Source organism: Lepidochelys kempii, chromosome 22, assembly GCF_965140285.1.
Source record: "Lepidochelys kempii isolate rLepKem1 chromosome 22, rLepKem1.hap1, whole genome shotgun sequence".
Classification (NCBI taxonomy): Eukaryota; Metazoa; Chordata; order Testudines; family Cheloniidae; genus Lepidochelys; species Lepidochelys kempii.
Window position 1 is genome coordinate 17,287,927 of NC_136401.1, and position 27,967 is coordinate 17,315,893.

The 27,967-nt window shown below is 42.0% G+C and overlaps 1 protein-coding gene across 1 annotated transcript; it reads right to left on the bottom strand.

The window, feature by feature from the left end:
* Positions 1 to 2,696: 2,696 nt before the first annotated feature.
* On the bottom strand, positions 2,697 to 27,666 carry POU2AF1 (POU class 2 homeobox associating factor 1). The gene is made up of 5 exons (XM_073320793.1): positions 27,553 to 27,666; positions 8,286 to 8,413; positions 5,694 to 5,736; positions 5,327 to 5,598; positions 2,697 to 3,853 (listed from the first exon to the last, which is right to left on the bottom strand). The coding sequence occupies exons 1-5, from the start codon at positions 27,566 to 27,568 to the stop codon at positions 3,542 to 3,544; spliced, it is 771 nt and encodes a 256-aa protein (XP_073176894.1). The 5' UTR covers positions 27,569 to 27,666; the 3' UTR covers positions 2,697 to 3,541.
* Between the last annotated feature and the right edge of the window lie 301 nt (positions 27,667 to 27,967).

The window sequence follows — 27,967 nt, forward strand, 5'->3', positions numbered from 1 at the left end:
AATGTTATGTTGATGCTGTTAAGTCCACAGTGCAATCAAGTTATAAAATAACAGCAGAAATATTCCTTACAGGTTAGGGTTCATTAGAGATGAGGTCTCTAATGATGGGGAGAATTCTACACCTAGGCTGCACTTAATTCTGCAGTTTAGATGAAATTCTCCTCTGAAGAGGGCTAGCACAAACCTATGCCTCACTTAAGTCCCACTTAAACCCTGCTTTGAGGTCTTCAAGTGGGATTTAAGCTGTGCATAATTTTGTGCTGGCCCTGTGTGCAGGGGGGAATTTTACTCTGTAAGCATTAGTACTGTGATGTCAGTTACTTGGGCATCCTTCTCCTTATTAAATATTGTTCTATATTTTTCATTTAGAATAATATAGTGATGGACAAATGATTGTTTTCTTAGACAACTCTGTTCTGTCCTACGTAATGGCCACAAATTTATTGCCTCAGGGGCACATTTTGCACTCTAGAAAACATGTACAATGTTAACTGGGCATCTGATTTCCAGCCAGCCTCAGTATTAAGTGCAGCCCCACTCAGCCTGGCCTTTTGTCTAGATTATTTCTGCCAAAATAAGGACAAATGTGCACAGAATGAAGCTTTGTGGGACCTGGGCCATGTTAGGCCATATATAAGCTAAAGCAGGTAGACCACACCCCTGGACATAAAGAGAAAAATAATAAAAGGTGCTGACATGTGAATTAACAGTCACAATACCTAGATGGGTTAGAGTTCCTGTTAGCTTGGCCAAATTAATAAAAAAAAAAACAAACCCATACATCTGCTTTCTGAAATGCTGATGCACAGCTGTGGAAACAAACAAACCAACCAGCTTCCAAAGTGCAAACAAACCAGCATCCAAAGTGCAGGCAGATATGTATGAGCAAATTCTTTGCTGATATAAGTGGGTACAGCTCCTCTGACTTCTGGCACTTCAGCCATTTATATCAGCAGAGAGTTTGGTCCATAGAGCATGATCATGGACATCTTTACTGGGAGGTGATGTGATCTACTAGCTAGGGCACTGGACTGGGAGTCAGGAGATCTCAGTTCTATTCCTGGCTCTGCCACTGGCCTGGTCTGTGACTTTGGACAAGTCACTCTGTCTTGTCTACTCAGACTGTAAGCTCTTCAGGGTAGGGGTTATCTCCTAGCATGTATTTGTGCAGTGTCTAGCACAATGTGTCCCCACTCTTAATTGAAGCCTCTCTGGGCCCTACTGTAAGACAAATAAATAACAACACGACTGCAGGACCAGTTGCATAAGAAAGGACTACTTGAGTGAGGAAGGTTTTGAGCCCATATTTGGCTCATGAGAGTCTCTTTTAGCATACATTAAATCAACACAAAGCCATGTAATTAATCGCTGGTTATAGTCTGGTAACCATGCTATCAAACTAACATTATTGATTTCCAAGCTAGTATGTTTATATTGTGTCAAATGCCATGGGATACCTCTCTGAGTATGAAAAAACCACTCTAGGCGTAGGAAAGTTACTGTAGATCTTTATTGAAAATTGTTTTTTTTAATTTAACAGAACAACCCAGAAAGAAATCCATAGACATCACATCATCATTTTATATACAACTGGGAGATTTTACATACAGTGAAATGAAAAAAAAAGTTTCAAATAAATCTTGGCAAACACTTGGGCCTGATTCACAACTGCACCACCCCGGTGTTATGCTGGTGTCACTCTCTTACCAGCATAAAACTGGAGTAACACAGTGGTACATCAAGCCTCATCTAATTAATTTCTTTGCTGGGTTTTTCTGCAAATTTAAGCCACTAATACCAGTAAGCCTAAACTACTGCAGTTTTCAGACAACTTCATGATCATTTGCATGATCTGTTGTTTAAATCCTTTGGATTTGTCAATAGTGAAACCTGCTTTGAAAGTCTTATAGACACTGGACCCGATTTTGCAGTCCTCACTCAGGCAAAAACTGTGACCTTATTTGGAATATTGCCTGGGTAGAAGGAGGAGTAGTGGGCACCAATTAGTTAACCGATGCAAGGTAACAACCCTTTGAATCAATTCATTCCAAAAATAGCTCTAAACGCTACAATCATCTAAGGCTCCTGGGCTTTCTGAAGCAGAAAAATCCAGAGAAATTGTGTTCATCATCTAGGAGTCCCTTGTTTATTAAGAAAACAGTTAACAAATGTTAAAAATGGATATGTCCTCACCCAAATACCTTTGTCTGTGGCATGATGCCAGGGAACACCAGTAGTGATATTTACAATAGCTTTAGAAGGGGCAGTATATGCTATTCATTTTCCAGTGAATAAAAACAAAATGCAATAATTATGCTGCATATGCCTGTGACTCTAAAAGACTGGAATACAGAGAAACTTTCAATGTCAATAAAGTACACTAAAGGTCTCTAATTTAACATGACCTGTCTCCAATTTTAGGACTGTTTATCATTGTTGTAAACTGAACTGAGGCCCAAGAACAAGAGACTGAATGACAGTGCTGTCAGTATTGCCAGACACCCATCCTAATTTTGGAAGGCCCCGTCTTCTCAAGGATCTCCTGACAGAGGGCCACACCTTGTAATCCCATTGGGACCAGGTTCTGTCTCTTAGTGCAACACGCAACATCATGAGGCAGCCGTAAAATATGACTCTCCCAGTTTTAAAGGGGAACATTTCACATACTGATTGCTGAAAATGCATCAGTCCAATGACCCCTCTCACACTGAGCTAGAGCTCTGCATGAAGACAAGTCTGTACATTTTGCAAGAACGATCAGTAAAATGAAATTAAGAAGCAATTGTACAATTCTTTGCCTATGTAATTTTGTGTTCCTCTCTGGCTGATGACCTCTTTTCACACTAACACATATCTCACCAGTTCTGTTTATATTACTGGTCTTCCGACTGGCTAACAATTGGTGCTATCACAGGAGTAAAAATATTCATAACCATACAATGAAATTTTTCAATCGTGTTATCAATTAAAGGACCATCTCATTTCAGGCCCCACACTTAAACTGGCCTTTTTCAAAAAGATTTATTAAGCACAGGTAGTGGGGTCTTTTCCTCTATCTGAGCAAAGCAAAGATATAGTTGTGTGACCGTTACACACAGCTCAAGAAAATATGGCTTTTAAAGTAAACCCTCTAAGACATCCTTAAGATATGTGTATCCAGATGCTACAGTCAGACACTACAGGGTTAGCAAATATGTTACTAAAATCCCAGGTCAGTTTGAGCCCATGTTCCACATATGAGGGTGAAATTTACTCCTTGCAGAGGGCCAGCACAAGAACTATGCACTGCAAAATTTCTACTACAAAGGACTAAAAGCGACTTTAGCAGTACATGAGTCTCGTGCTAGTCCTGTGCACACAGGTAAATTTCACCCTGAGTGCAAATCTCATATTCAGAGAACATTAGTGGTGATTGACAACAAAAATCTTAAGAAAATAAATAGCCCAAACCTGTTTTTCTTGTACACTCAAAACTCTCATTGATTTCACTTGGAGTTTTGGGTGAACAAGAAATGTAGGATCAGGCCCCATACATACGACTTTAAAGCCCTTCAACAGAGAGAGTGTGATTTAAAACATACGTATCATTGTCTTCATCTTCTAGAAGTAGCTTTTCAATGGGCAGAGTGCTGATCACTCTTCTTGCATCCTCCAGTTCCTGTGGGGCTGGCTCTGGAATTGAAATAGGAAGTGGAACGAACTGTGGCCCAGGAAGCGAGGATGAAGCTGGCTGATACTGCAGGGTAGACGCTGGTAATGCAGAAATGGGCTGAGCCCATGGGAAATAGGTAAGAGGGGATTGCTGGTCTGTCACCTCCAGCTGCGGCACAACAGCTGGAGTGGTGCTTCTTGGCTGTTAAGTACAAAGATACCAGAATAAGGATACTCACTATCACAGTTAAAACATCTTTTCCTGGCTCCATAAAGTTTCATGTCCAGTATGAAAATGTTCACAAGCTCACCAGAAAGAGGGATGTAACCTGGTTAAAACCCCAGCTGCCATCAAGCCAGCAAGTGCAATCTCAAAGTTTTTGCAGTGGTTAATATACTCGTACATACCACATTCCCATCACCTTTCTGGTCTCCCTCCTGCCTTCACTTTTGTAAGCCTGCAAGGCACCCTTTCAAGATTATTATAAATTGTATTTTGGACCTGCTATCCTCATCTGTGGCTCTCTGATAATGTTTCAACACGGATGGAATGTGTCAGGGTAAGCTGATATGATGCTGAACATGTCCTTGTCTACACTGACCACCAGTCACTCATGGTCAGCATCATGTCAGCTAAGTCAAGGTCATGTTTAAACACCATAAGATTTCTCAGTGAAAGCAAGTTCCCTGGAGGCTTTATTTAAAAACAAACAAACCACATCCTTACTGAAAAAACTGTATTGAGATAAACTCAGAAACAGCATCTAAAACGCTAGGATTCTCAAGTGCAGTTCTGTCCTAGCTGTTTGTCCAAACAACAGAGCCTATTATATATTTGATATCTGATATTCTTCACATCTAGACAGAAGATTATAATTTATGATCCACTCTAATGGAAACTTCATGAACACCATGAATCAAAGCTGTAGGATTCCTTGTTAAGTTGGAGCTGATAGCAACATGACTTTATTGCTCTGCATTATTTTTCCTGAGCTGCAAACAATACTCTTCTAAGATAAAATCTGCCCACTGGCCTGATACAGCTCTCACTGAAGTCTATGGCAGTCCTACCACTGACTTCAGTGGGAGCTGGAGAGGGTCTTATGAGAACAATGCAGAATGGTTCAGGAGTTAATTAGGTGGTGAGTGCTTGAGGGTTTGAGAGTGCATGGAACAGGGAAGCTTTGTTAAGAAAATTGGATTCACTCCGACTTCAACATAGTCAAATCTTTTAATCCCTCTCAAACCACAAGGATTCTCAGAATAATCCCCCTAATTTCCAGGCCCAGGCAGAGAGTAAATCAGGCCATCACATTACACAGTTAGGTTACTAACAGGGATTTGTGGCTCACGTAGAAAACCATACGAGAGACTCACACCAGGAAGAGACAGTTGCATGACGATTGTAAAGAGGGTCACTAAGGCATGTCTCTCTACTCAGTCTCACTTCTCAGGACTGTTCGCCTTGCATACGCAGTTATGGCAAAGGAAACTACTTCTGATTTTTCAGCACCACTTGCGTAACTTTTTACTGCAGACATCATCCTTGACAATATAATGTGAGGCAGGGATGTCGAGCAATTCACAGTATAAAGATAAATTTAGATACATGGGGCTTCTCATAGTTCCTACTGGAAAACAGTTTTGCCTTTATTTCTAGGTATCTTTAGCTTACCGCAAAATTGGTGATCAGCGGCTGGGATGCGTAAGTCAGAACTGAAGAGGGTCCAACAAGTGTATAACTGGGACACACAGGCTGAACATACATGTCTGCTGTGTATGGACAGCTGACTGCTTCATGTGACATATAATCCGGGTATGTTGTCCACTGGGTTAAGGGCTGTAAAGTAGCAGGAGAAGGCTGAGAGAGCCAACCAGAACATAATGCCCCTTCATCGGTAACTGGCAATGAAGAGGCAGTAACATCCATATCAATGCAAGGCTGGCCTGCAAAATAAGAAGAGAATTGTACCAAATGTCAGCCAAAGCATGGGCTGAAACGGAGCTGATGAACAAATGAAATAAATGTTTGGAAGCATTACCAAGTGGTGAATAGGACGGAAGTGGCTGATGGGGCAAAACAACCTAGAGAACAAAGAAGAATATTCAGATATCAGTTATGCCTGAAAGATTTAAACTCAGCATATCTTGAGAAACTCTTGCTCGGAGCTGAAGTAGCAATAAATATATTATCATCAATTGCCTCTTAGATTTTGCTTGGTGGACGGTACCATATGCCTGTGTTATACAGGTATGAGAGCAGTTATCGAAAACTGTCTCAGGGTGACATTCACCCCTCTGCAGTGTGTCAGCACAAGATCCATGCTCCACCGAAGCTTAAGTGGGATTTAAATGATAATTGAGACCTTGAGTAGCTCCACTGCTCAGAGTGAATTTTATTGTTAGCAAAGATACAGTCAAACTGCTTCCCTCCGGGAGTTTAAATACCAGAATAAATGGACCTAGCCTAAGCCCCGGTCTACACTCGGACTTTAGGTCGAATTTAGCAGCGTTAAATCGATGTAAACCTGCACCCGTCCACACAATGAAGCCCTTTAGTTCGACTTAAAGGGCTCTTAAAATCGATTTCCGTACTCCACCCCTGACAAGTGGAGTAGCGCTTAAATCGGCCTTGCCGGCTCGAATTCGGGGTACTCTGGACACAATTCAATGGTATTGGCCTCCGGGAGCTATCCCAGAGTGCTCCATTGTGACTGCTCTGGGCAGCACTCTCAACTCAGATGCACCATTGTCTGCCATTGCTCTGACGCAGGGAGGGGCGACTGACGACACGGCTTACAGGGTTGGCTTACAGGGAGTTAAAATCAACAAAGGGGGTGGCTTTACATCAAGGAGTATTTCAGGCAGGACTTCACGGAGGGTTCCAATAGGAAATGGTGCACCTAAGTTATCGTTCTTATTGGAACAAGCAGGTTGGTCTGGCCTCTGATTGATACATGGCTAGATTTACCTCGCTGCACCTTCTCTGTGAGTGACTGTAGTGTGACCTAGAGGAATGAGTCCCCTAGACGGGGGGCCGGGGCGGGGGGGTTTGCAAATGAGTACAAAACAAATCTGGTCTATTTCTTGTTTTGATACACTCCATCTATCTTTTACATCTTTGGCTGGCAGCAGACGGTGCAGAAGGACTGCATGCCATCCACATCTCATGGCTGCTCGGCAGAAGATGGTACAAGAGGACTGCTACCAATCCGTATCGCCTGCCTGCTCACCATAAGATGGTTCAATAGGGCTGACTGCAGGACTAAAGAGAATGACCTGATCAAGTCACTCCAAATTTAATCCCTGCGCTCATTTCTGCCCAGGCACCCCTGATCGACCTCACAGAGGCGACCAGGAGCACCTCGGACATGACGATGACGGCTACCAGACCTACTGTACCGTCTGCTGCCAGAAGGCAATGGGTTGCTGCTGCTGTGTAGCAATGCAGTACCACGTCTGCCAGCACCCAGGAGACATACGGTGACGGTGAGCTGAGCGGGCTCCATGCTTGCCGTGGTATGGCGTCTGCACGGGTAACCCAGGAAAAAAGGCGCAAAACAATTGTCTGCCCTTTCTTTCACGGAGGGAGGGAGGGAACGGGGGCCTGACGACATGTACCCAGAACCACCCGCAACAATGTTTTAGCCCCATCAGGCATTGGGATCTCAACCCAGAATTCCAATGGGCAGCAGAGACTGCGGGAACTGTGGGATAGCTACCCACAGTGCAACACTCCGGAAGTCGACGCGTGCCTCGGTACTGTGGAAGGACTCCGCCGAGTTAATGCACTTAATGCACTTAGAGCATTTTCTGTGGGAACACACACACTCGAATATATAAAACCGATTTCTAAAAAAACAACTTCTATAAATTCGACCTAATTTCGTAGTGTAGACATACCCTAAGTATAGGAAATGAGGGGCTAGAGAGCTCTTTTGGACAGCTTCAGAAGCTTTTAAGGTAGCTTTGAAAGTTTTGGCTGGAACAGTATATACACAACAGGTCACCTGTATAACAGAGAGTTTTCAGCACACTACAAAATAGGAAATTAGACTCCAAGGGGAAATAGCTCCACAAAGTTTTAGTGGATTTTTAAGAACTAGACATTTCTGTATCCCAGATGATACAAAGTGCATCTGAATAAGGCAACTATTCTGAATCCTCTGACTTATTTTGCTGATTTGGGTATTTTAAGCTGGGATTTTCAAAGAATCCCAAAGAAGATAGGTGCCCAAATCCTACTGAAAGCCAATGGGACTTGGACACCTAACTCTCTCCTTTGACAACTTCAGCATTGCTGAGTTTCATGGTCTTGAATGCATTGATTATGCTAGTGTAACCTGCTGTCTTGATAAATGAGCACTAGAAAGATACGTGATCTAAGCACTGGACTGGGCATCACTCTACTGAGTTTTAGTCCTGGTTCTGAAACTGAACTCACTTGTAGCCTTGAGCAAGTCACTTAACTTCTCTGCCTCCTTTTGTTCCTGTCTAAGGGCTTGATCCTGCAAGGTACAGAGTTCTTTCAACTTCCATTAAAATCGATAGGAGCACATGATGGAGACAGGGACTGGGTGCCTATTCAGTCAGAAAGGAAGAGCTTTCCTCATACATTCTGTGTTTTTTCTTACCGTTGTTGCTGCAGCTGCATTAACACTATGAATGTTGCCACGTTTCCTCTTCAGTAGCTCCTTCACTGGTTCTTTTACACGGACACCTTGATAGGGTCGTGGCTGCTGCTGTTGCTCTGAAGCAGAAGCTGAGAAATATATTTTGGTGACATTTATTTTCCTTCACCCCTATACCAGTGCTAGGCCATAATCGCCATTTAGGAAAATCCCTTCTTTGCAGACTGCCCTGTCAATATGACTCTCTTTGCCTCCTAGAACAGGTTCTCCTGAGCTCAGAGTTAATGCTGCTCCTTGATACTAAAAAGGTGCAGTCTGCCTCCAGATTTGTGTTCCTTATGTATCGTATATATCATGCTGGCAATGCACTCATTCTCCAGCAACTCATGGAACAGAAGCCCTGGGATTGCTCCTCAGCAAGGTAACTGCATAGCATCAGGGCAAGCTAAAATGAAATGAGCAGGTCTGCATGCAGAACTCCCATTTGGCTACAATCACCTGCAGAGATGCCACAGGATTGGGCCCAATATTTGTACATTTTTAAGAAAATTCTTTTAAAAATATATGTATGGAAAAATGTAGGCAGAATACTGCAGACTTAGCAGTAAAGCCAGACCCAGCTGTTACCCCCTCACCCCCCAAAACAAAACCTCCATCCCCTTGCCCCAAGACTAGGCTTGTTAGTAATCTGAGCAGTCTGGTGTGTTACATCAGGCTCAGCGTACAGTGAACGGATTCTATTAAATAAACTGTGATATCAGTCCAGTCATATTTAAAGCCTGTGAGGACATGGTTACTCATGAAAAGTGGCTGCCATTATATAATACAATATGCCCTACCTTAAATATCAACGACTGTTGCAGAATTATGCTGTGTTCATTAATGGCATGGATATTAGCAGGACTCTGACACTATTTCTTTTTCATGTATATAGGCACACACATATAAACAATCAAAAAGTACCAACAGAGTTCTAGGCATTTTACAGACAGGTCTGAAGACAAGGCCCCAGCCCTGAACAGTTTACAGTCTTAGTAGATAAAATACAAACACAGGAATGGAATGGGAAGTAACAAAAAGCTGTAATTCATAAAATGATCTATCAATCTCATGTAATTCATTTTACTTCAATGAGCTTTGGACCAGGCCCTTAACTATAATCTACTTGTCTCATAATCCCTAGGTCTGGAATATTGGTTTCTTCAGGTACCTGGTGGGTGTAGCATGGAAAAAATGGTTTTTTTTACTTGGCCTGCTGCTCCTCTCTCTAGCATCATTTTTACCCATGTTTAATCCCACAGACTGCAAGGGAGCTATTTCAGAGAAAGTGCAAGAGAGGAATCAGGCCCACTGTGTTCAACTCTGAAAAAGATTTGGGGATCATGGTGGATAACCACTGAACAGGATCTCCCACTGTAAGACTGTGGCCAAAAGGGATACTGCGATCCTGGGATGCATAAACAGAGGAATCTTGAACAAGAGTAAAAAGGTTGTTTTACCTCTGTATTTGGCACTTGGTGTGACTGCCACTGGAATGCTATGTCCTGTTCTGGTGCCCAAAATTGAAGAAGCATGAGAAACTGGAGAAAGCTCAGAGAAGAGCCATGAGAATGATTAAAAGATAAGAAAACCTGGTTTATAGTGATAGACTCAAGGAGATCTATGGTTTAACAAAGAGAAGGTTAAGGGTGACTTGATTACAAAGTACCCACATGCGGAACAAGTATTTAATAATGGGCTCTTCAGTGTACCAGAGAAAGGTATAACACAGGGGTCTCAAACACATGGCCCGTGGGGTTATTTTCTGCGGCCCGCCAGCTCCCCGCGACCCCCCTACCCCCCCCAGCGTTTACCTAGAGCGGCTCCAGACCGGCGCACACTGGGGGCAGGGCAGGCTCCCTGCCTGCCTGCCCTGCCCCTGCGCCGCTCTGGGAAGCGGCCAGGACCTGGGGGAGGGGAGGCACAGGGGTCTGTGTGTTGCCCTGGCCACGCCTCCAGGTACCTCCCCCAAAGCTCCCACTGGCCGTGGTTCCCCATTCCCCCGGTGTGCCCCCCAAACCCTCCTGCAGCTGAACCCCCTGCTGCATCTCACACCCCTCCTGCACCCCGCACCCTGACCCCCTGCCCTGAGCCCCCTGACAAACCCTGCACCCTTCCTGCACCCCAATCCCCTGCCCTGAGCCCCCTGCTGCACCCCGCACCCTGACCCCCTGCCCTGAGCCCCCTGATGAACCCCACACCCCTCCTGCACCCCAACCCCCTGTGGGCAGGGAGGGGTCGGAGTTGGGGTGGGGATTTCGGGGAAGGGATTGGAATGGGGGCAGGGAAGAGGTGGGGCAGGGGTGGGGCCTCATGGAAGGGGTGGAGTGGGGGTGGGGCCAGGGCCGGGGCAGCGGGGGGCGGGGGAGTCAGTGATGCAGCCCTTGGGCCAGTGTACTAGTCCTCATGTGGCCCTCGTGGTCATTTGAGTTTGAGACCCCTGGTATAACACGATCCAATGGCTGGAAGCTGAAGCTAGACAAATTTAGATTGGCAATACAAGGTGTAAATTTTTAATGGTGAGAATAATTAACCATTGGAACAATTTGCCTAGGGTTGTGGTATATTCTCCATGACTGACAACTTTTTAGATCAAGATTGGATGTTTTTCTGAAAGATATGTAATTATTCCGGGGAAGTTCTATGGCCTATGTTATACAGGAGGTCAGAGGATCATAATGGTCCTTTCTGGCCTTAGAATCCATGAATCTATGAACATATATATTAGGCATAGTCTATATGATTCCAGGAATGTCACTCTGTGTCATTCTGAAGTCTAGAACAGGGGTTCTCAAACTGTGGGTCAGGACCCAAAAGTGGGTCGTGACCCTGTTTTAATGGGGTCGCCAAGACTGATGTTAGACTTGCTGGGGACCATGGCCGAAGCCCAAGCCCAAGCCCCACCAGCCAGGGCCAAAGCTTCAGCCCTGGGCAGGGGGTCTAAGGTTACATGCGCCTCACCCAGGGCAGAAGCTCAGGCTTCAGTCCCCCCTCCTGGGGTCAAGTAGTAATTTTTGTTGTCAGAAGGGGGTCACGGTGCCATGAAGTTTGAGAACCCCTGGCCTAGAACATCTGTTGAGTCAGTGTGAAGCAATGGAAACAGCTGCAAGCACAGTAAAGAGCTCTTTTTGTTTAGAATATCACCAGGTTGGATCATCCCTGGGTTTCACAGTCTTTTTCTTTCCACTTTTTAAGTTTTCCGCCTTTTTGACTTTATGAATTATACCCATGTGGTGTACAGCTATAGGAAGGCATGTATCTATGCCATACCAAGAGCCTCAAGTCACTGTAATAACAGAATGAACACAAGCAATCACTACTCTCACTCTGGAGCTAATTTACATGCACAATTTCATTGACTGTATGAAGGAGACTGCACAGATGGTGGATTATTTGGCCTAACTGTCTTGCCCGTGTGCTCAGCGGTTGTTCGCACAAATCAACACAAATCTTTCAGCACAACCCCCCCAGACAAATCAACACAACCAGACACATAACCGCACAACCAACACTCACAATATCCCCAAACCCACATGGCCCCTCACTGCAGCACACACCCCTCATTCGCCACCTGCACAAATCCACACAACTCTCCCAGCACAATGCAACCGTCTGCACCATATCCCCGCAAATCACTCTGAACCTAGAAGGTCTGTTGAGACAGTGTGAAGTGATGGAAATAACTACAAGTATGGTTGAGGTCTCTTTTGATTTAGAATATCACCAGGTTCAGTCATCATTGTGATTTTGCAAATTCTTAAGTTTGCAGCTGTTTTCAGCTTTTTACATCCATGACTTTACAAATTAGATGGCTTTTAGCTACTAGTATCCTATTATATATCTAATTTATATCTACATAATCTATATCTATCTATTGGATATACAATAACATTCCTATTATATATCTAATTTATATCTACATAATCTATATCTATCTATTGGATATACAATAACATTCCTATTATATATCTAATTTATATCTACATAATCTATATCTATCTATTGGATATACAATAACATTCCTATTATATATCTAATGTACACATATAGCCTATATAGATCTATATATAGATATAGCCAAAATGTAGAATAGGAATATGTTGTACCTATTGCTGCATGTACACTGCAAGCATAGGCCTCAATTCAGGAAAGCATCCCAATTCAGAAACACATTTAAACAAATTCTTAAGTTGAAGCATATGCTTAAGGGCTATCCTGCATCGGGCCCACATTCAGTTCTAAATCAAGTTTTGCGTATTGCCGTCCCAGGGGGTTTAAAAATTGGTTAGCAGGAGTGTGAGATATGGCAGCTAACTGCTTCCACAATTCATTTACTTTAACTGTGTTTTTCTTTTGAACATTCCCACTTCTCAATACACTCCTTTGATTTTTCTTGCTTTGCGGCCAGTTATCATAGTGACAGATCCCAGGGCTTAAGCCAAAAAAACTGCTAAGATCCACTTTGAAAAGCAAAGCTGGCAGCCAGCTAAAATGCATATCATAAAAGACTTGTGACATTTTGAGTCGGAGGGAAGTACAATACTTCAGTAGGTGATATTATTGAGCCTTATCTTACATGAAGTATCCGGGGCAATTAATGACAGAAGGAGGCTGTGGTGTATCAAAGCTCAGAAAGCTCTGATCATTATAAAACCATTGATATCAACACTTTAGCTGCCGTACTTTCACTGAACTTTGATTTGTAAATATACCAGCTGATAAATTCCCATTTCTAAAGTACCGGGCTGGCCCTTCAATTTATTAAGTATAACTAAATATTTCTTGAAACCATATCAAATATTGAATTTAAAATATAATCAAACTTAGAGATCATTTATTTAGAGATATAACAAATTCTTCATATGATAAAACAAAATGTTCATTATACTTCTGTTCATCTCTTCTATATACAAATGGATATAATATTTGGATATTTTAATTCATTTGTGTGTGTGCTAGAGAATTTTAAAATATAGATCTACTCTAAACCAGCAGAGTCAATGTCTACATAGGCTATTCATCATTCTTATGTTTTTAAGACATTAAAATGGTTCAGCGGTGACAGACGTTTTAAATATTTTTAATACATTTCCTCCCCCCACCCCCACACACATGGAGATCATCAAGGTGATGCTGAGATATTAATTGTAGATGAAATTCTCCCCATCTAGGGGGCCAGGAAGAGATCTCTGTACTACTTAAACCCTGAAAATAAGGCTTAAATGGGGACTTAAGTAATGTATAAGCCTTGTGTAGATCCTCATCCAGAAAACTACATTAGTGGATCCCACCCTTGGGTGTACTAGTGAACCAATGCACGATTTACTTTCTTGAAAATTGCTGTAATTGGATAGTTGTATCAAGAGTGACTAGCTATTAGTTGCTTGCAAATAAAAGAAACAATAGATGTGGAAAACCTGATTTGCTCTACGGTCTGACATCCCTTAAAAGATAATATCACATCATAAACCCCGTTAAAATATAGTTATATTTTTGCTTATCCAAAATAAATAACATATTTTAATTTATATTTCTCTTAACCCTTTGCTTCCTTTGGAGAGCATGCTGTGAATAATTATGCGGTCCACTCTGTGGGTATGGGTCCAGGGTCAGATTCTCAGCTCAAGTTCTGAAGCTTCATTGAATTCAAAGGCATTATACCAATTTCCACCTGCTAAAAATCTGGTGCCTCTAATAAATTTAACTGTATTTCCCCTGTTAGTCCTAAGGAGAATCAGAAAAGCCCAGATTCCAGCTGGTGAAAATTTCTGTAGCTGCACTGACTTGAATGGATCCACTGTACGGTAACAAATCTTGCAAAGCTCGACAACAAGGTAATGCATATTATGGATCCATGGCAGGTGCTTTTAAATTTCAAAATGTAGCAATTTTTTCAATTGTTTAGCTTTTGTAAAGCTACCTAAATAAAGGCATTGCAAGTTAATGCCAAGCAATATTTTTTTAAATATCTAAGCTTGTTACAGAAACTTATTCAAGCCTTACTCATGTCTCTTCTTTTACCCTCCTGTGCGTTATTAATGTCTTACCTTTTTTTTAAAGGAAATCTAATCCAACTGTTGCATTTCAGTCTGAATATTAATTGCCTAGTTATGAACCACTTAATCATGGAATGCTGGAAGGCCCTTACAAATATGGTGGTACCAGACACGACTATAAACATGTGTATAAAATGTTCTCTTCATTCTTAACTGGAGACTAAGGACCAGATTCTGATCTCATTTACATCAGTTTAATAGCGATGTAAATGCAACCACTCCCTGATTTCGATTGGCATAACTGAGAAGAGACAGACTGTAATTTTCTGTTAGTACGGATTTATTATTCTTAGTACTCATGAAAGTGCCTAGATTCCCACTTAAGGATCAGAACCTGACTCTAACGAAGAAGACACTCCTGGCCCCTGTCAACTGAGGAGTCGGTAGCTATAATCTGAAGAACGATCTGAATATTAAACAATATATTTGAAATTAAGAGAATTATAATAGCACTTTTTGTTTTATATAGTTCATTTACATATGAAATGATTTATTTTGTACTTTAATGAATTTTAATTACAGGCTAGACTCTGCTACCACTATTCATGCTGGGTGAAATCCTGGCTGCACTGAAGTCAGTGGGAGTGTCATGGATTTCAATTTAGCCAGGATTTCACCTCGGGAGTAGGAGAGTACCTTATTCTTTGAGTAAGTGCATTGATTTCAGTGGGTCTACTTGCAAAGTAGGTTAATAATCAACTTGAGTAAGAGTGGCACTATCTGACCCCAAACTTTTGGGGGTTTTCTGGGGGCTGGGGTGAAAGAGGGAAGATGGCATTTACTGTAAAAGCTGATAAATATACCTATTCACAGTTTCCTGTGTCAGCAGGGTAACCAACAACCTGAAAAAATATAACTAAGTCTGCAGAACATATTTCAGTTCCCCCAGAGCTGAAACAAAAATAATGTTAGGGCAGCTGCTTTTCCACTAGTCAAGTGTACACCAGGTCTGAGCTTTACAGACATACCCACAGGAAAATGACTTTCTGCTTTGGTGCACAGTTCATTGTTGAGCAAACAAATCTGATCATTACAAATTAAAAGTGACATGAGGAATAATGACATTCCCCAGATTCAGGTAAGTTCCTGATTCAAACAAACCTAGGCACTTCATTCTTCACCTTTTGGTGCAAGGTTTATCTTAAAACAAATGTTCCCCATTGTACCGTGTCCAGACAAAGCAGCATTTTAATTGTTTGCTTGTGACATGCTGTAAATGAACAAAGACACTCATGAACAAATTCTTTTAAAACAAATAAAAATACTTCACTGAAGTGGCAACAAGATGAGTGCAAACAATGAGCCAGATTCACTATGTGTTCCAGCTGCTTTGCACCACTCCTGTAATGAAAACAGCCATAAATCCTGCTGATGCAGACAGCGAAGCCAGGTTTGCAGCTGCTTTGTTCGGTCAGAGCAGTGCAAACCAGCTAGGGTCAATCCAACCCAGAGCCCGGCAAAGTCAATGGGAACCTCTCCATGTCTGAACAGCTTTGCAAGGTTTCTGAATGTAAATATATCTCAGTTCATTGCAATTCTCAATAGCCTATTCTTACACCAGCTACTATGAAGCTACTATGTGTTTGTATATCAGAGCTCCTTTCATCAAAGTTATTACTCATGATTTTGTTGAACATTTGGCATTAATGCTGACAAACACCCAACACACACACACACACACACATATCCCGGGGTTCTGGGCTGTCACTCAAAATGGTTGACAGTTACTTCAGGCTCAGCTAATGAGAACATTTACCAAACCCACTAACCTTGCTGGACCTTTGCACAGACTGACAATAGAAAACAATGATAATACTGTTTTACTACAGATCTCTGAAGAATCTTCCCGGACTGGTTTCCAAAAGAATAACAATCGAGCAGCTTGAAGTCAGTGCAACGATTCACATTGACTTCAATGGACTTTGGATCAGGTTCTTATTGCAGACTAATATGAGCTCATAGTTACAGGTAACATATTTATCTCTTCTCTACCTATTCCTCTCCTTTTTTGGACGTATGTCTGGGGGGAAATCAGACCTGCCTTCTAAGTAGGGCCCAATCTGGCTCTAGTGTGAGTCTTGGCATTGAAGTCAGTAGGAATCTTGCCAATGAGTTTATTCGGATCAGGATCAGGCCTTAGATCATGGGGTTACAGGAGCTCAGAGAACATACTGTGCAAGACAGCTTGGCAAAGAAGGGAGAAATGCTGAGCAGATTAATATCTCAAGCGATGATATTGTAAAATTCTGGGCTTCAGTTCCTTTGGCTCCCTGTCTTTTGGAATATTTATCTCAGGTATTTCCATAGCTCGTAGCACCACATTATCGCAGTGCTGAATAAGAGGTCATAAAACTTGCCTTTGAATAAGAGCCAAGTTAGCTCTGCAGTGAAGACATATCCTACGATTTGTCTATGCCATAGTACCAGCGAGAGTTTTTCTGTGCAGTCAGTTCTGCTTCTTAACAATTTACATATACTAAATGCTATCATGCATATTGGTGCTTTGAAACCAGCACTGAGAACTTGATTTTTTAAATTATTTTTTCTTAAAAATTAAAACAAAACTCGTTTCCCAGCATCCTGTCTCTAATCAGTTCCAAGCTGTGAAAGCAATTAATGACAAAACAGCTGCGTAAAAATCACAAAGCTCAAAAAGCATGAAAAGTTTTAGCTCTCTGAATTTCAGACGAATATTATTGCCCTGCACACACGCATAAACTACAGATTAATATAAACCTGTGTCCTTTCAGACTACTCAGTACAATTTCCCATCAAGCCAATTTCCACTTTGAAATATACTGCATGCCTGACTGACTGCAACAGCAAATGACACACTTCTCACAGTTTCAGAAGATTTAGTGTTTCTTTACTCACAGTCTGGCATGTGAAAAGCTTATCAATTTATCAAAGCAACCAGTGTAAATATTTTCTTCTTTCCTGTTGCCTCTCCCATATAATCAAAAAACTACAGAGAAATACAATGGCAATCTTTTCTTATTTGCAGTAATACAGAAGAGCAAACAATAACTGAATAACCAAAAATTCCAGGCTTTCAAGTAACAAACTAGTCTGAGTTTTTGGCTTGAATCTTGAAAACTGCATTGCACAATGCAGGCTGCTGACACCTTTATTCTACACTGTGAATTTTAATTTTTTAAAAGAAATGACGCTTAGCATTGGATACACAACTTTTCTGCTCTGTCTATAATCACAATCTGCTTACAATAATATAACGATACCTCTTTAGCAATATTTAAGTAATGGGGTAAATATTGTATATTGTATATAATGGGGTAAACAAGTATCACACTTGTTCATGTCCACGCTTTATGTTGGTTTTAGATATTGAGTCCCTTTACATATTTTTAAAAATACTATTAATTATTCAAACCAGTAATACAATTTTTCTACTTGTTGCTGCTTTGCGTTTAGTATACTTTTAACTCTCACACAGTAGTTCTGTCAGAGTTGAAAATTTTTCCCCTGAGTTATCGATATTTTGTTTTGCAATGTATCTACTTTAACAAAAGGCCATACTGTTCCAGTGGAGCTCAGAGAAAAGACTTTTACACTGATAAAAATATCTCTCCTAAAAGTTAAACAGCTAGGCAGGTGACTCTTTTTACGGCTTTATTGAATCAACTCCTCTTGTATTTAAATAAAGTCTTCCTAACCCGCCACAATTACTGACCAATAAGGAGCTGGTGTTTAAGGCACTGGACTTGGATTCTTGAGATCCAGCTTCAAATCCCAGCTGTGCTACAAACGGCTTGTGTGATGCTGAGCAAGTCAACAAAGGCCAGATTTTCAAAAGATATTTACATGACTAAAGATGCAGATAGGTGATCGGTGAGATTTTCAAAGGTATCAAAGCAGGTTAGGCACCTAACTCCCATTGGTTTCACTAGGTGCCTACCTGCATATTTAGACCCATTTGAATGCACATAAAATAATAATAATAAATGGAATGTCAGAAAAAGAGACGTTAAATTCCATCAGGTCCTCTCCACAATGTAGCTGTCGGCCTGGGCGTGCATCAGGATAAGGATTCCCCTGCGGTGATGGGAAAATATCACCCTGCTGGTGAACCCAGAGCCAATTAGCCCAGGTACACTTTGGGGGGTAAAAATTCTATGGGCCCATCCTCATTCTTCTGTCTCCTTGGTCAGCTGGTCTGTGGTGTTACTGGAGCCCCAGAAATGCAGTAATCTTTACAAGCTGCAAGAGGCAATAGGGCAGAGGTGGGCAAACTACAGCCTGCGGGCCACATCCGGCCAGCGGGACCCTCCTGCCCGGCCCCTGAGCTCCTGGCCTGGGAGGCTCTCCCCTGGCCTCTCCCCGGCGGCCTCAGCGCGCCATGCTGCGGGTGTAGTGTATTAAACTGCTCCACGTAGGAATGTGCTACTGGTATCAGTTACGGAGAGCAACGCTCTGGGCGGCGCGCTGTAGAGCCACCAGCCACCGGTGCTCTGTGCCGCGTGGTAAGGGGGCAGGGAGGGGGTGGATAGAGGGCAGGGGAGTTTGGGATGGTGGTCAGGGGGCAGGGGTGTGGATGGGGTCAGGGCAGTCAGAGCACGGGGAACGGGGGGGGGTTGAATGGGGGCAGGGGTCCCGGTGGAGGCAGTCAGGAAGGAGGGGGGGGTTGGATGGGGCGGTGGGGGGCAGTCAGGGGCAGGGGTTCGGAGGGCGGTCAGGGGACAGGGAGTCGGGAGTGGTGTATGGGGCAGGGGTCCTGGGGTGGCCGTCAGGGAACGGGAGGGGTGGTGGATGGGGCAGGAGTCCTGAGGGGGGGGCGTCAGGAGGTGAGAAGCAAGGGGGGGCAGATAGGGAGCGGGGGCACAGCCGGACACAGCCTCCCCTAACCGGCCCTCCATACAATTTCCGAAACCCGATGTGGCCCTCAGGCCAAAAAGTTTGCCCGCCCCTGCAATAGGGAGAACAGGCATCCTCGCAGGGCCACTCAGGAGGGAGTTTAGTGAGTTAAACTCTCCTCCCTTCTTCTCTGAGGGGTTTCATGAGTGTCTTATTCTGCCTCACAATCTGCCAGGAATATTCAGGAGTTGGGAACTAATAAGCACCCTGCACTTTTTGCTCCCAGAATCAGAAAGGATCAGGATCTACCCCTTGAGACTGCTGTAGTAGGACGACCAAGCCAGATTCTTCAGAGGAAGGTGTAAACCCTCATGCTGTGCTGGGCTGATGGGAGATTTTCTGACTGCGCTCAACAAACAACACCTGGTTCCTTCGTTGATGTGCTACTAGATAACAGAGAGTAACAGGCAGGAATAGCCCCGCTGCATTGTATTGACCGACAGAACTGTGTGATGTCATCTGATAAATTATGAAGTCACTCAGAAGATTACTCATCTGTGCTGCATTTGATTATCAATTGATTTATGGTCCCGCCAATGGGCTTTCTGTCCGAAGTTGACATTTCTGCTTCTCCTGGAATGCTGGGATAATGTGACTATCACAGCTGCAGCTCTGCGTGTTGCAGCCTGTCTGTGGGAGTCAACAAGCAGCATTTTCTGTGCGTCTGACACATTCTAGCTTTCCCATGAAGCATTAAAATTATTTTTGTAAGTAATGCTGACAATTAGAGCTGGATAGGAGTGGATTATACCATGTACTGTTTTCCTTGTTACGGGCGGATATTTCAATAAAAATGTAGTTAAATGCAAAGTGCTAAGCAAACATCTGGGCAGAGTGTTTGCTCTACAATCAAAAAACCTTGAGCAAGAGTGATGGAACCAGAGTGCTGGTTCATTGCACAGTATAAGGAAACCAACTTTGGAGACTTCTGAGCACTCTAATTAGCACTCTAAATCAATAGCCCAAACATCTGACCTATCTTAAAAGCAACAGTGTACTTATTGACAGTTTTTGGTTGGGTCTGATTCTTATCTCTTGAAAATTGGTGTAAATCAGGAGTAACTAGTGAAATTGATGGAGTTATATTAGTGTAAAGCCAGTGCAAGTGATACCAGAATCATAGCCAATCACAGAAACTTAGAAATACAGGGCTGTAAGGGACCTCAAGAAGTCATCAAGCCCAGACCCCTGTGCTGAGGATCAAGTAAACCTAGACCATCCCTGCCATGTGTTTGTCTAACCTGCACTTAAAACCCTCCAGTGATGGGGACTCCACAACTTCTCTAGGTAACCTGTGCCAGTGCTCAACTATCCTTAGAGTTCAAAAGCTTTTCCTAATATCCAACCTAAATCTCCCTTGCTGCAGATTTAGCCCATTACTTCTTGTCCTCCCTTCAGTTGACACGGAGGACAATGGATCCCTATTATCTTTATACCAGCCCTTAACTTATTGGAAGACTGGTCTCAGGTCCCCCCTCAGTCCTCTTTTTTCAAGACTCAACATGCCTAGTTTTTTAACCTTTTCTCACAGGTCAGGTTTTCTCAACCTTTCATCATTTTTGTTGCTCTCTTCTGGACTCCCTCCAGTTTGTCCACATCTTTCCTCAAGTGTGGTGCCCAGGATTGGACTCAGTACTGCAGCTGGAGGCCTCATCAGTGCCGAGCAGAGTGGGACAATTATCTCCTGTGTCTTACATTCAACACTCCAGTTAATAAACCCCAGAACCATATTAGCCTTTTTTTGCAGCTGCAGCACACTGATGACTCTTACTCAGTTTGTGGTCACCAGTAACCCCTAGCTAGCCAGTTATTCCCCATTTTGTAGCTGTGCATTTGATTTTTCCTTCATAAGTGAAGTACTTTACACTTGTCTTTATTGAATTGCATCTTGTTGAATACAGACCAATTCTCCAAATTTTCAAGGTCATTTTGAATTTTTAACCTGTCCTCCAAAGTGCTTGCAACCCATCCCAGCTTGGTGTCATCTGCAATATCTTGGTTTTCTTGTTGTTATTTTAATGAAGTGATTACAGGCACTGTGAAGATTGGTAAGAATTAAATTTGGTCTATTCAAGATGGGCGTTGGATTCTAAAGGATGTACATAGCACTGTTTCCTATCTGCTTTGGTCTGCTGAACATGCTGAATGCTCTAATTTGCAAGAATCCTGCATGGTGATTACATTTAACTTGGATACAAGGAAGATGAGGCAGACTAACAAAAGTAATCTTAACTTTTCTTTTGCACTGATAGAGTCTGAAGCTACAGAAAACTCTGAAGAGATTTAGGATGCAATTTGTAGAGCTTGTTGAAGAGGCCTGCTGTTGTAATGGCTGCAGAGGGCAGCAACATCATGCATGAGGATATCAAAGGTCTAAGCCAATGTACGTTGAAGTCAATGGGAACTGGTAAAAAATAAGTCCAATTTTTCAGAACATTGGAGCCAATATTACAGATGGGGGAACTGAGATACACTGATGGGAAGAGATTTACCCATAGGTCTCACCCTCCCAACCCAATCCCTAGCTACAGCCCATAATATTTTCTATTTTAGTAAAACAAGCTTTCCATTTAATCTCTGATGTGGTCATTCATAGAGCCTGACACCTGGTTTGTGAAGCACTGATGTGCTTGATTCTTGTGCTATCCACCTTTCCCAGAGTGGTGTTACCAAAACTAAGACTCACAAGATGCAACACATTTTAGTTTCAGCTTTCAGTATCATTATTTGATACTTTCGGAAAGGGTGCTAAAACCCTCACATCTGTTGTGGTGTGCAGCAAGGGCTTTACATGATTTAAAAGCCATTTTGGTGGAGGCAAGATTGTCAAAGGTGCAAAGTGGAGTTGGGCACACAATCAGCAGTACTTAAGTGACTTAGGAGCCTAAGCAGTCAGTGGAACTTAGTGTCTTAAGTCACATAAATGCTTTTGAAATTCTTAACTTGTGTGCATAAACACCATTTCATTTCACTTGGAGTTGGGTGCCTAATTTTCTCAGGCATCTTTGAAAATCTCACCCTTAAATCAAAGAAGTTATTTGAGATGGTCCAAAAATTTCATCAAAATTTCAAATGTTTGAAAAATTTCAACCAGCTCTATAAGCTATTACACAGAAATCAATTGCATGAAAGGCATGTTCATTTGGTCATAAAAATCATATCTCATTTCAAATGCATGTGACAAAATGGTATTTGGTGCTGCGTTTTTAGAAACTTGCAGTTGCCATTAATAAACAAAAAATAGTTGCAATGAGGGCTGGATTCCATTAACTAAAACCCTCCAAAGATGTGGGAAGCTTGTAGCAGTCACTTATCTTCTGCCATGGGCGGGGGCATGGGCTAGGGTATGACTTTCATACTAAAATGCACTGCTTAAATAGTCTTTGCAGGATTGATGCATTGAGGTCCCAATCCTGAAAAGATTTTTTTCCCATGCAGAGTGCAGTGACTTCAAGGAAACTACTCCCAGTGGACAAACTTCAGCACATGCATAAGTCTTCGGAGGATCAGGGTTTGACTGTAAGCTGGTTTGAGCAAGGTTAATCATTTTCTATATGTTTGTACTGTGCCTAGCAGGAAGGACTCCTGACAGGATTGAGGCCTCTCTCTGTGGTGCTACTGTGATATCAATAGTAATAATGAGCAAATTCCCTCCAGTCAGGCCATGTGCATTCAAATCTGATGTCTTGTGTCATTCTTGCAGTCTCTTCTTACCAGGATGGGAATCATACTATTCTAGTGGCGCTTCCTGTTATCTTGAAGATCTTTTCAATCTAAACTGAGTCTTCCCACATTCCCTGTAAAACCCTGGGATAGTTGTCCAGAATTCTGTTTGAGTTTTCTTCCACCCTGGTATATAGGCTGAGCAAACATTTATGTCTCTGACCTAAACATTCTAAGGGACATTTCAGCACAATGCCTTTCACCTGACTTGCAAACCCAAAGTGACAGGACTCTCCAGTCAGGCGACCACTTTGGACAGGTTTAATACAAAAAAGGCTGATTCACCCAGTTTAGTGACATCCATTGTAACTCTTTGCAGTCAGCTTTTGACTTAACTATCATGTTCATCCATGTGTCTGATAATTCTGTTCTTTACCGTAGTTTCAACCAATTTGCCAGGTACTGAAGTGAGGTTTACCAGCCTATAATTTCCAGGATCACCTCTGGATCCCCCTTTTAAAAAATCAGTGTTACATTAGCTACCTGACAGTCATCCAGTACAAGGGTGATTCAAGCAATAGGTTACATACCATAGGTAGTAGTTCTGCAATTCATCTTTGAGTCCTTCAGAACTTTTGGATGCATAGTGTCTGATCCTGGTCATAGAATCATAGAATATCAGGGTTGGAAGGGACCTCAGGAGGTCATCTAGTCCAACCCCCTGCTCAAAAGCAGGACCCATACCCAATTAAATCATCCCAGCCAGGGTTTTGTCAAGCCTGACCTTAAAAACTTCTAAGGAAGGAGATTCCACCACCTCCCTAGGCAACGCATTCCAGTGTTTCACCACCCTCCTAGTGAAAAAGTTTTTCCTAATATCCAACCTAAACCTCCCCCACTGCAACTTGAGACCATTACTCCTTGTCCTGTCCTCTTCCACCACTGAGAATAGTCTAGAACCATCCTCTCTGGAACTACCTCTCAGGTAGTTGAAAGCAGCTATCAAATCCCCCCTCATTCTTCTCTTCTGCAGACTAAACAATCCCAGTTCCCTCAGCCTCTCCTCATAAGTCATGTGTTCCAGACCCCTAATCATTTTTGTTGCCCTTTGCTGGACTCTCTCCAATTTATCCACATCCTTCTTGTAGTGTGGGGCCCAAAACTGGACACAGTACTCCAGATGAGGCCTCACCAATGTCGAATAGAGGGGGACGATCACGTCCCTCGATCTGCTCGCTATGCTCCTACTTATACATCCCAAAATGCCATTGGCCTTCTTGGCAACAAGGGCACACTGCTGGCTCATATCCAGCTTCTCGTCCACTGTCACCCCTCGGTCCTTTTCCGCAGAACTGCTGCCTAGCCATTCGGTCCCTAGTCTGTAGCTGTGCATTGGGTTCTTCCGTCCTAAGTGCAGGACCCTGCACTTATCCTTATTGAACCTCATCAGATTTCTTTTGGCCCAATCCTCCAATTTGTCTAGGTCTCTCTGTATCCTATCCCTGCCCTCCAGCGTATGTGACATATTACTGTTTAATTTATCAATTTGTTCCAAAAACCCCTCTACTGATACCTCAATTTGGGACAGTTCCTCAGATTTGTCACCTAAAAAGAATGGTTTAGCTGTGGGAATCTCCCTCATATCTTCTGCACTGAAGTCTGATGCAAAAAATTCATTTAGCTTCTCTGCAATGGCCTGGTCCTCTTTGAGCGCTCCTTTAGCACCTTGATCATCCAGTGGACCCACGGATCATTTGGCAGGCTTTCGGCTTCTGATGTACTTTAAAAAATTGTTGTTAGTTTTTGTGTCTTTAGATAGTTGCTCTTCAAATTCTTTCTTTGCCTGACTTATTATCTTTTTACACTTGATTTGCCAGAGTTTATGTTCCTTTCTATTTTTCTCAGTAGGATTTGACTTCCAATTTTTAAAGGATGCTTTCTTGCTTCAGCTGCCTCGTTTACTCTGCTGTTTAGTCCTGGTGGAATTTTGTTTTGGTTCTCTTACTTTTTTTTTATTTGGGGTAAATAGTTTGAGCCTCTATTATGGTGTTTTCAAATAGTCTCCAATCAGTTTGCAGGCATTTCACCCTTGTGGCTATTCCTTTAGTTTCCATTTAACATGCTTCCTCATTTTTGTGTCATTCTCCTTTTTTAAATTAAATGCTCCTTTGGTGGATTTCTTTGGCATTTTTTTCCTCTACAAGGATGTTAAAATGTATTACATTCTGGTTGCTATTACCAAGCAGGTCAGCTATATTTGCCTCTTGGATCAGAACCTGTGTACCACTTAGGAGTAAATCAGTAATTGCCTCTCCTCTTGTGGATTTCAGGACAAGCTGCTCCAATAACCAGTTATTTATGGTGTCTAGAAATTTTGTGTCTGCATCCTTCCTAAGGTGACATATATCCAGGTCTCCAGAGTGCCAATCTGTGCTATAACCACTAGATCATCCTTCCTCTCAACACAGGAAGCTAAAGCACTTAGCTGTTTATCACCATGACTTCGAAAAAAAGGCAGGTTTAAGAGTGTTGTAATGGTTTTAATATCTAAAAAGTATTTATTTAGATTTAAATTAAAATAAAAAATGACACCTAAGGTCTAGCATCCTAACATGTAATTAATCATACAATAAAACCTCAGTTCCAAAAATAATCATTTCAAACATGAACTCAACCAGTCAGCCACCTACCAAAATCTCCTTGTTACCCCTTCATTGTTCTAAGACACGTACCCTCAACTCTGCCCAAAAACCTTCTTGAACAGATGTCAAACAGAACTACAATATCTCCGCTGCTCACTCTGCCTGGTGTAAAAATCCTCTCCACTGAGGAAGCCAGTCAAGGCAGTTGCTGTATCTCGTGATACGTTTTGAAATATCCAATAAGAATTGCTACAATAGATTTTGCATTGAAAACTGGAGGGGTGCCCTGTGGATGAAGAGGCAGGAAGGTATTGCACAAGAGTTGCAGTGTTTGAAATGGGATCCATACAGTCACATTGGGGGGACAACCAACCTCTAGTACTGCAGCCCAGTCACTCCCAACATAAGCCTGTAATTCTTGTTAATCTTTAAAGAAGCTGTGTGTGTGTTAAGGGAAGGACACACCCTAGCAATATTCAGTATGACTATCATTCTAACTGTACCAAAGACATCAAACTTTGATCATGTGCCTCTTTCCTTGCAGCTGAAATCTAAGATTCACAGATTTCTTAGCTACTGGATTACATTTGAATCTGAACTTGCTGCAATTTTTTTGAGATTGCTGATTCTATATAATACGCACTCTTGATTCTGAAAAGAGAAAAAGATCATGAGGAGAAAAACGTTGCTATACTGCTACCATAGTCTACGATCTGTCATGTTGCAATGCAAACTCAAAATACATGAACGAAAAATAGCTGGAGCTTCTTGCTATTTGATTTTGCAGTCCACAACATAACTTTGAAAATCCACATTTTTACCTAAAGGGAAAAAATGGCGATGCAAGTCTCAAACAAAACAAACAAACAAAGGAAAAATATTTAAATCTGTTACAAAGAAAATATGATTAACTGTTGATTATCTCAGAATAATAGGTACAGATAAAACTGATCTTTGTCTACTCTTTGATCTCTATCATAATGGAAAAGAGGGTTCATCTTTGTTCCATGTTAGTCAACTCACTGGAAAATATTTCAAAAATTAACCCTTTCCATTCAGGTATGTTGTGCTGTAGGTTAAGTGAATAGGGTAATGAAAGGTAAAGGATGTTACCATGGTTGCAAAAACAAACATCATCTATAGAAATATGCCTGGAGACAATAAAAGAATTAAAAGAAACAATACAAATTTCTACGTGTATTAGAGAAAGAACTAAACTATTTGAGGACAGATGGGCCAAATAGAACAAAATGATTTTAAAAACCCATGGATATAACAAGATGTATACGTATGGTAACGTTCAGCCCCTACTGCCTCAGCTCTGCTCTAGTCCCTTATCTTTTATATCTGTCACTCTCTCTTTGAATACTTATGTAAGAAGTTAACTCATACAGTCAACGATTGTGTTTATCTTTAATAAAAAGTTAGTAACTAAAGGCCAAATCCTCAAGTGGTGTAAATCAGCATAGCTCCATTGGAATGTCAATAGCTACATTTGCAATGGAGTTATGCTGCTTTACACTTGCTGAGGATATGACCCTAAATGTATCACTCATAAACCGAGATGTAAAGGAAGTTGAAATACTCCTTTGACTGCCCAATATCATTTTTGGTAAAAGTCGTGTCCACGTAAAGTCAGATACAAAAATAAGATTTATAGCAGCCTTCACTTTTAAAAATGAAAACTCTTTGGCAAGTAACCACTGTAACCTTTGACATAATACTTTGCATCCTGTTACTGTTTTTATGAATCAGTCTGCCATTTGATTCAAAGTGATTAATGCCAACAAAGCAGTGATGTTTTCTTGTGTTAATATCCATGCTGGAAAATTAGCATCACACATTTAGTAATTGTCTCTCCTAAACCAGGCACCTCTCAGTACGTGGGTATAGTAAAATCTCCTATGCTATTATAATACTGACTTAGAGCTATTATTCAGGTGATCTTCATATATCTACTGTAGTTATGAAAAACAAAGGCAATCAGAACTCACTTACATTTTTGCCAGTGCATATTCTGTGGCAGAACGGAGTCTTTTCTCTTTGAAGAAGATAGTGTGGCTTTTTAATCGCTAACTGTGTTTTACTCCTTTACAAGTGATGTGATAACTGGCTGTCAGAATGTTTCCTTCAGCTTTTTAAAACCCCTAAGTTCCCGCTGAGCAACGTGATGTCATCACATCCTCCAACCACAAATACTTTATATTTTCCTTTGCTATGTTTTGTTCTTCGCCACATTATGCAGTTTCTCCAAGGCTAGAGTGCGCTGGAAGATATTATGCATAAAAGATACGTTACATCACCAAAACATTTTTTAAACAAACATTACGGTCTGGAACCTACAGTCAATAGGAGTTTTGCCTGAGTGAGGTCTGCAAGATTGGCCCACAAAATTCTAAAGCAGAAATCTTTT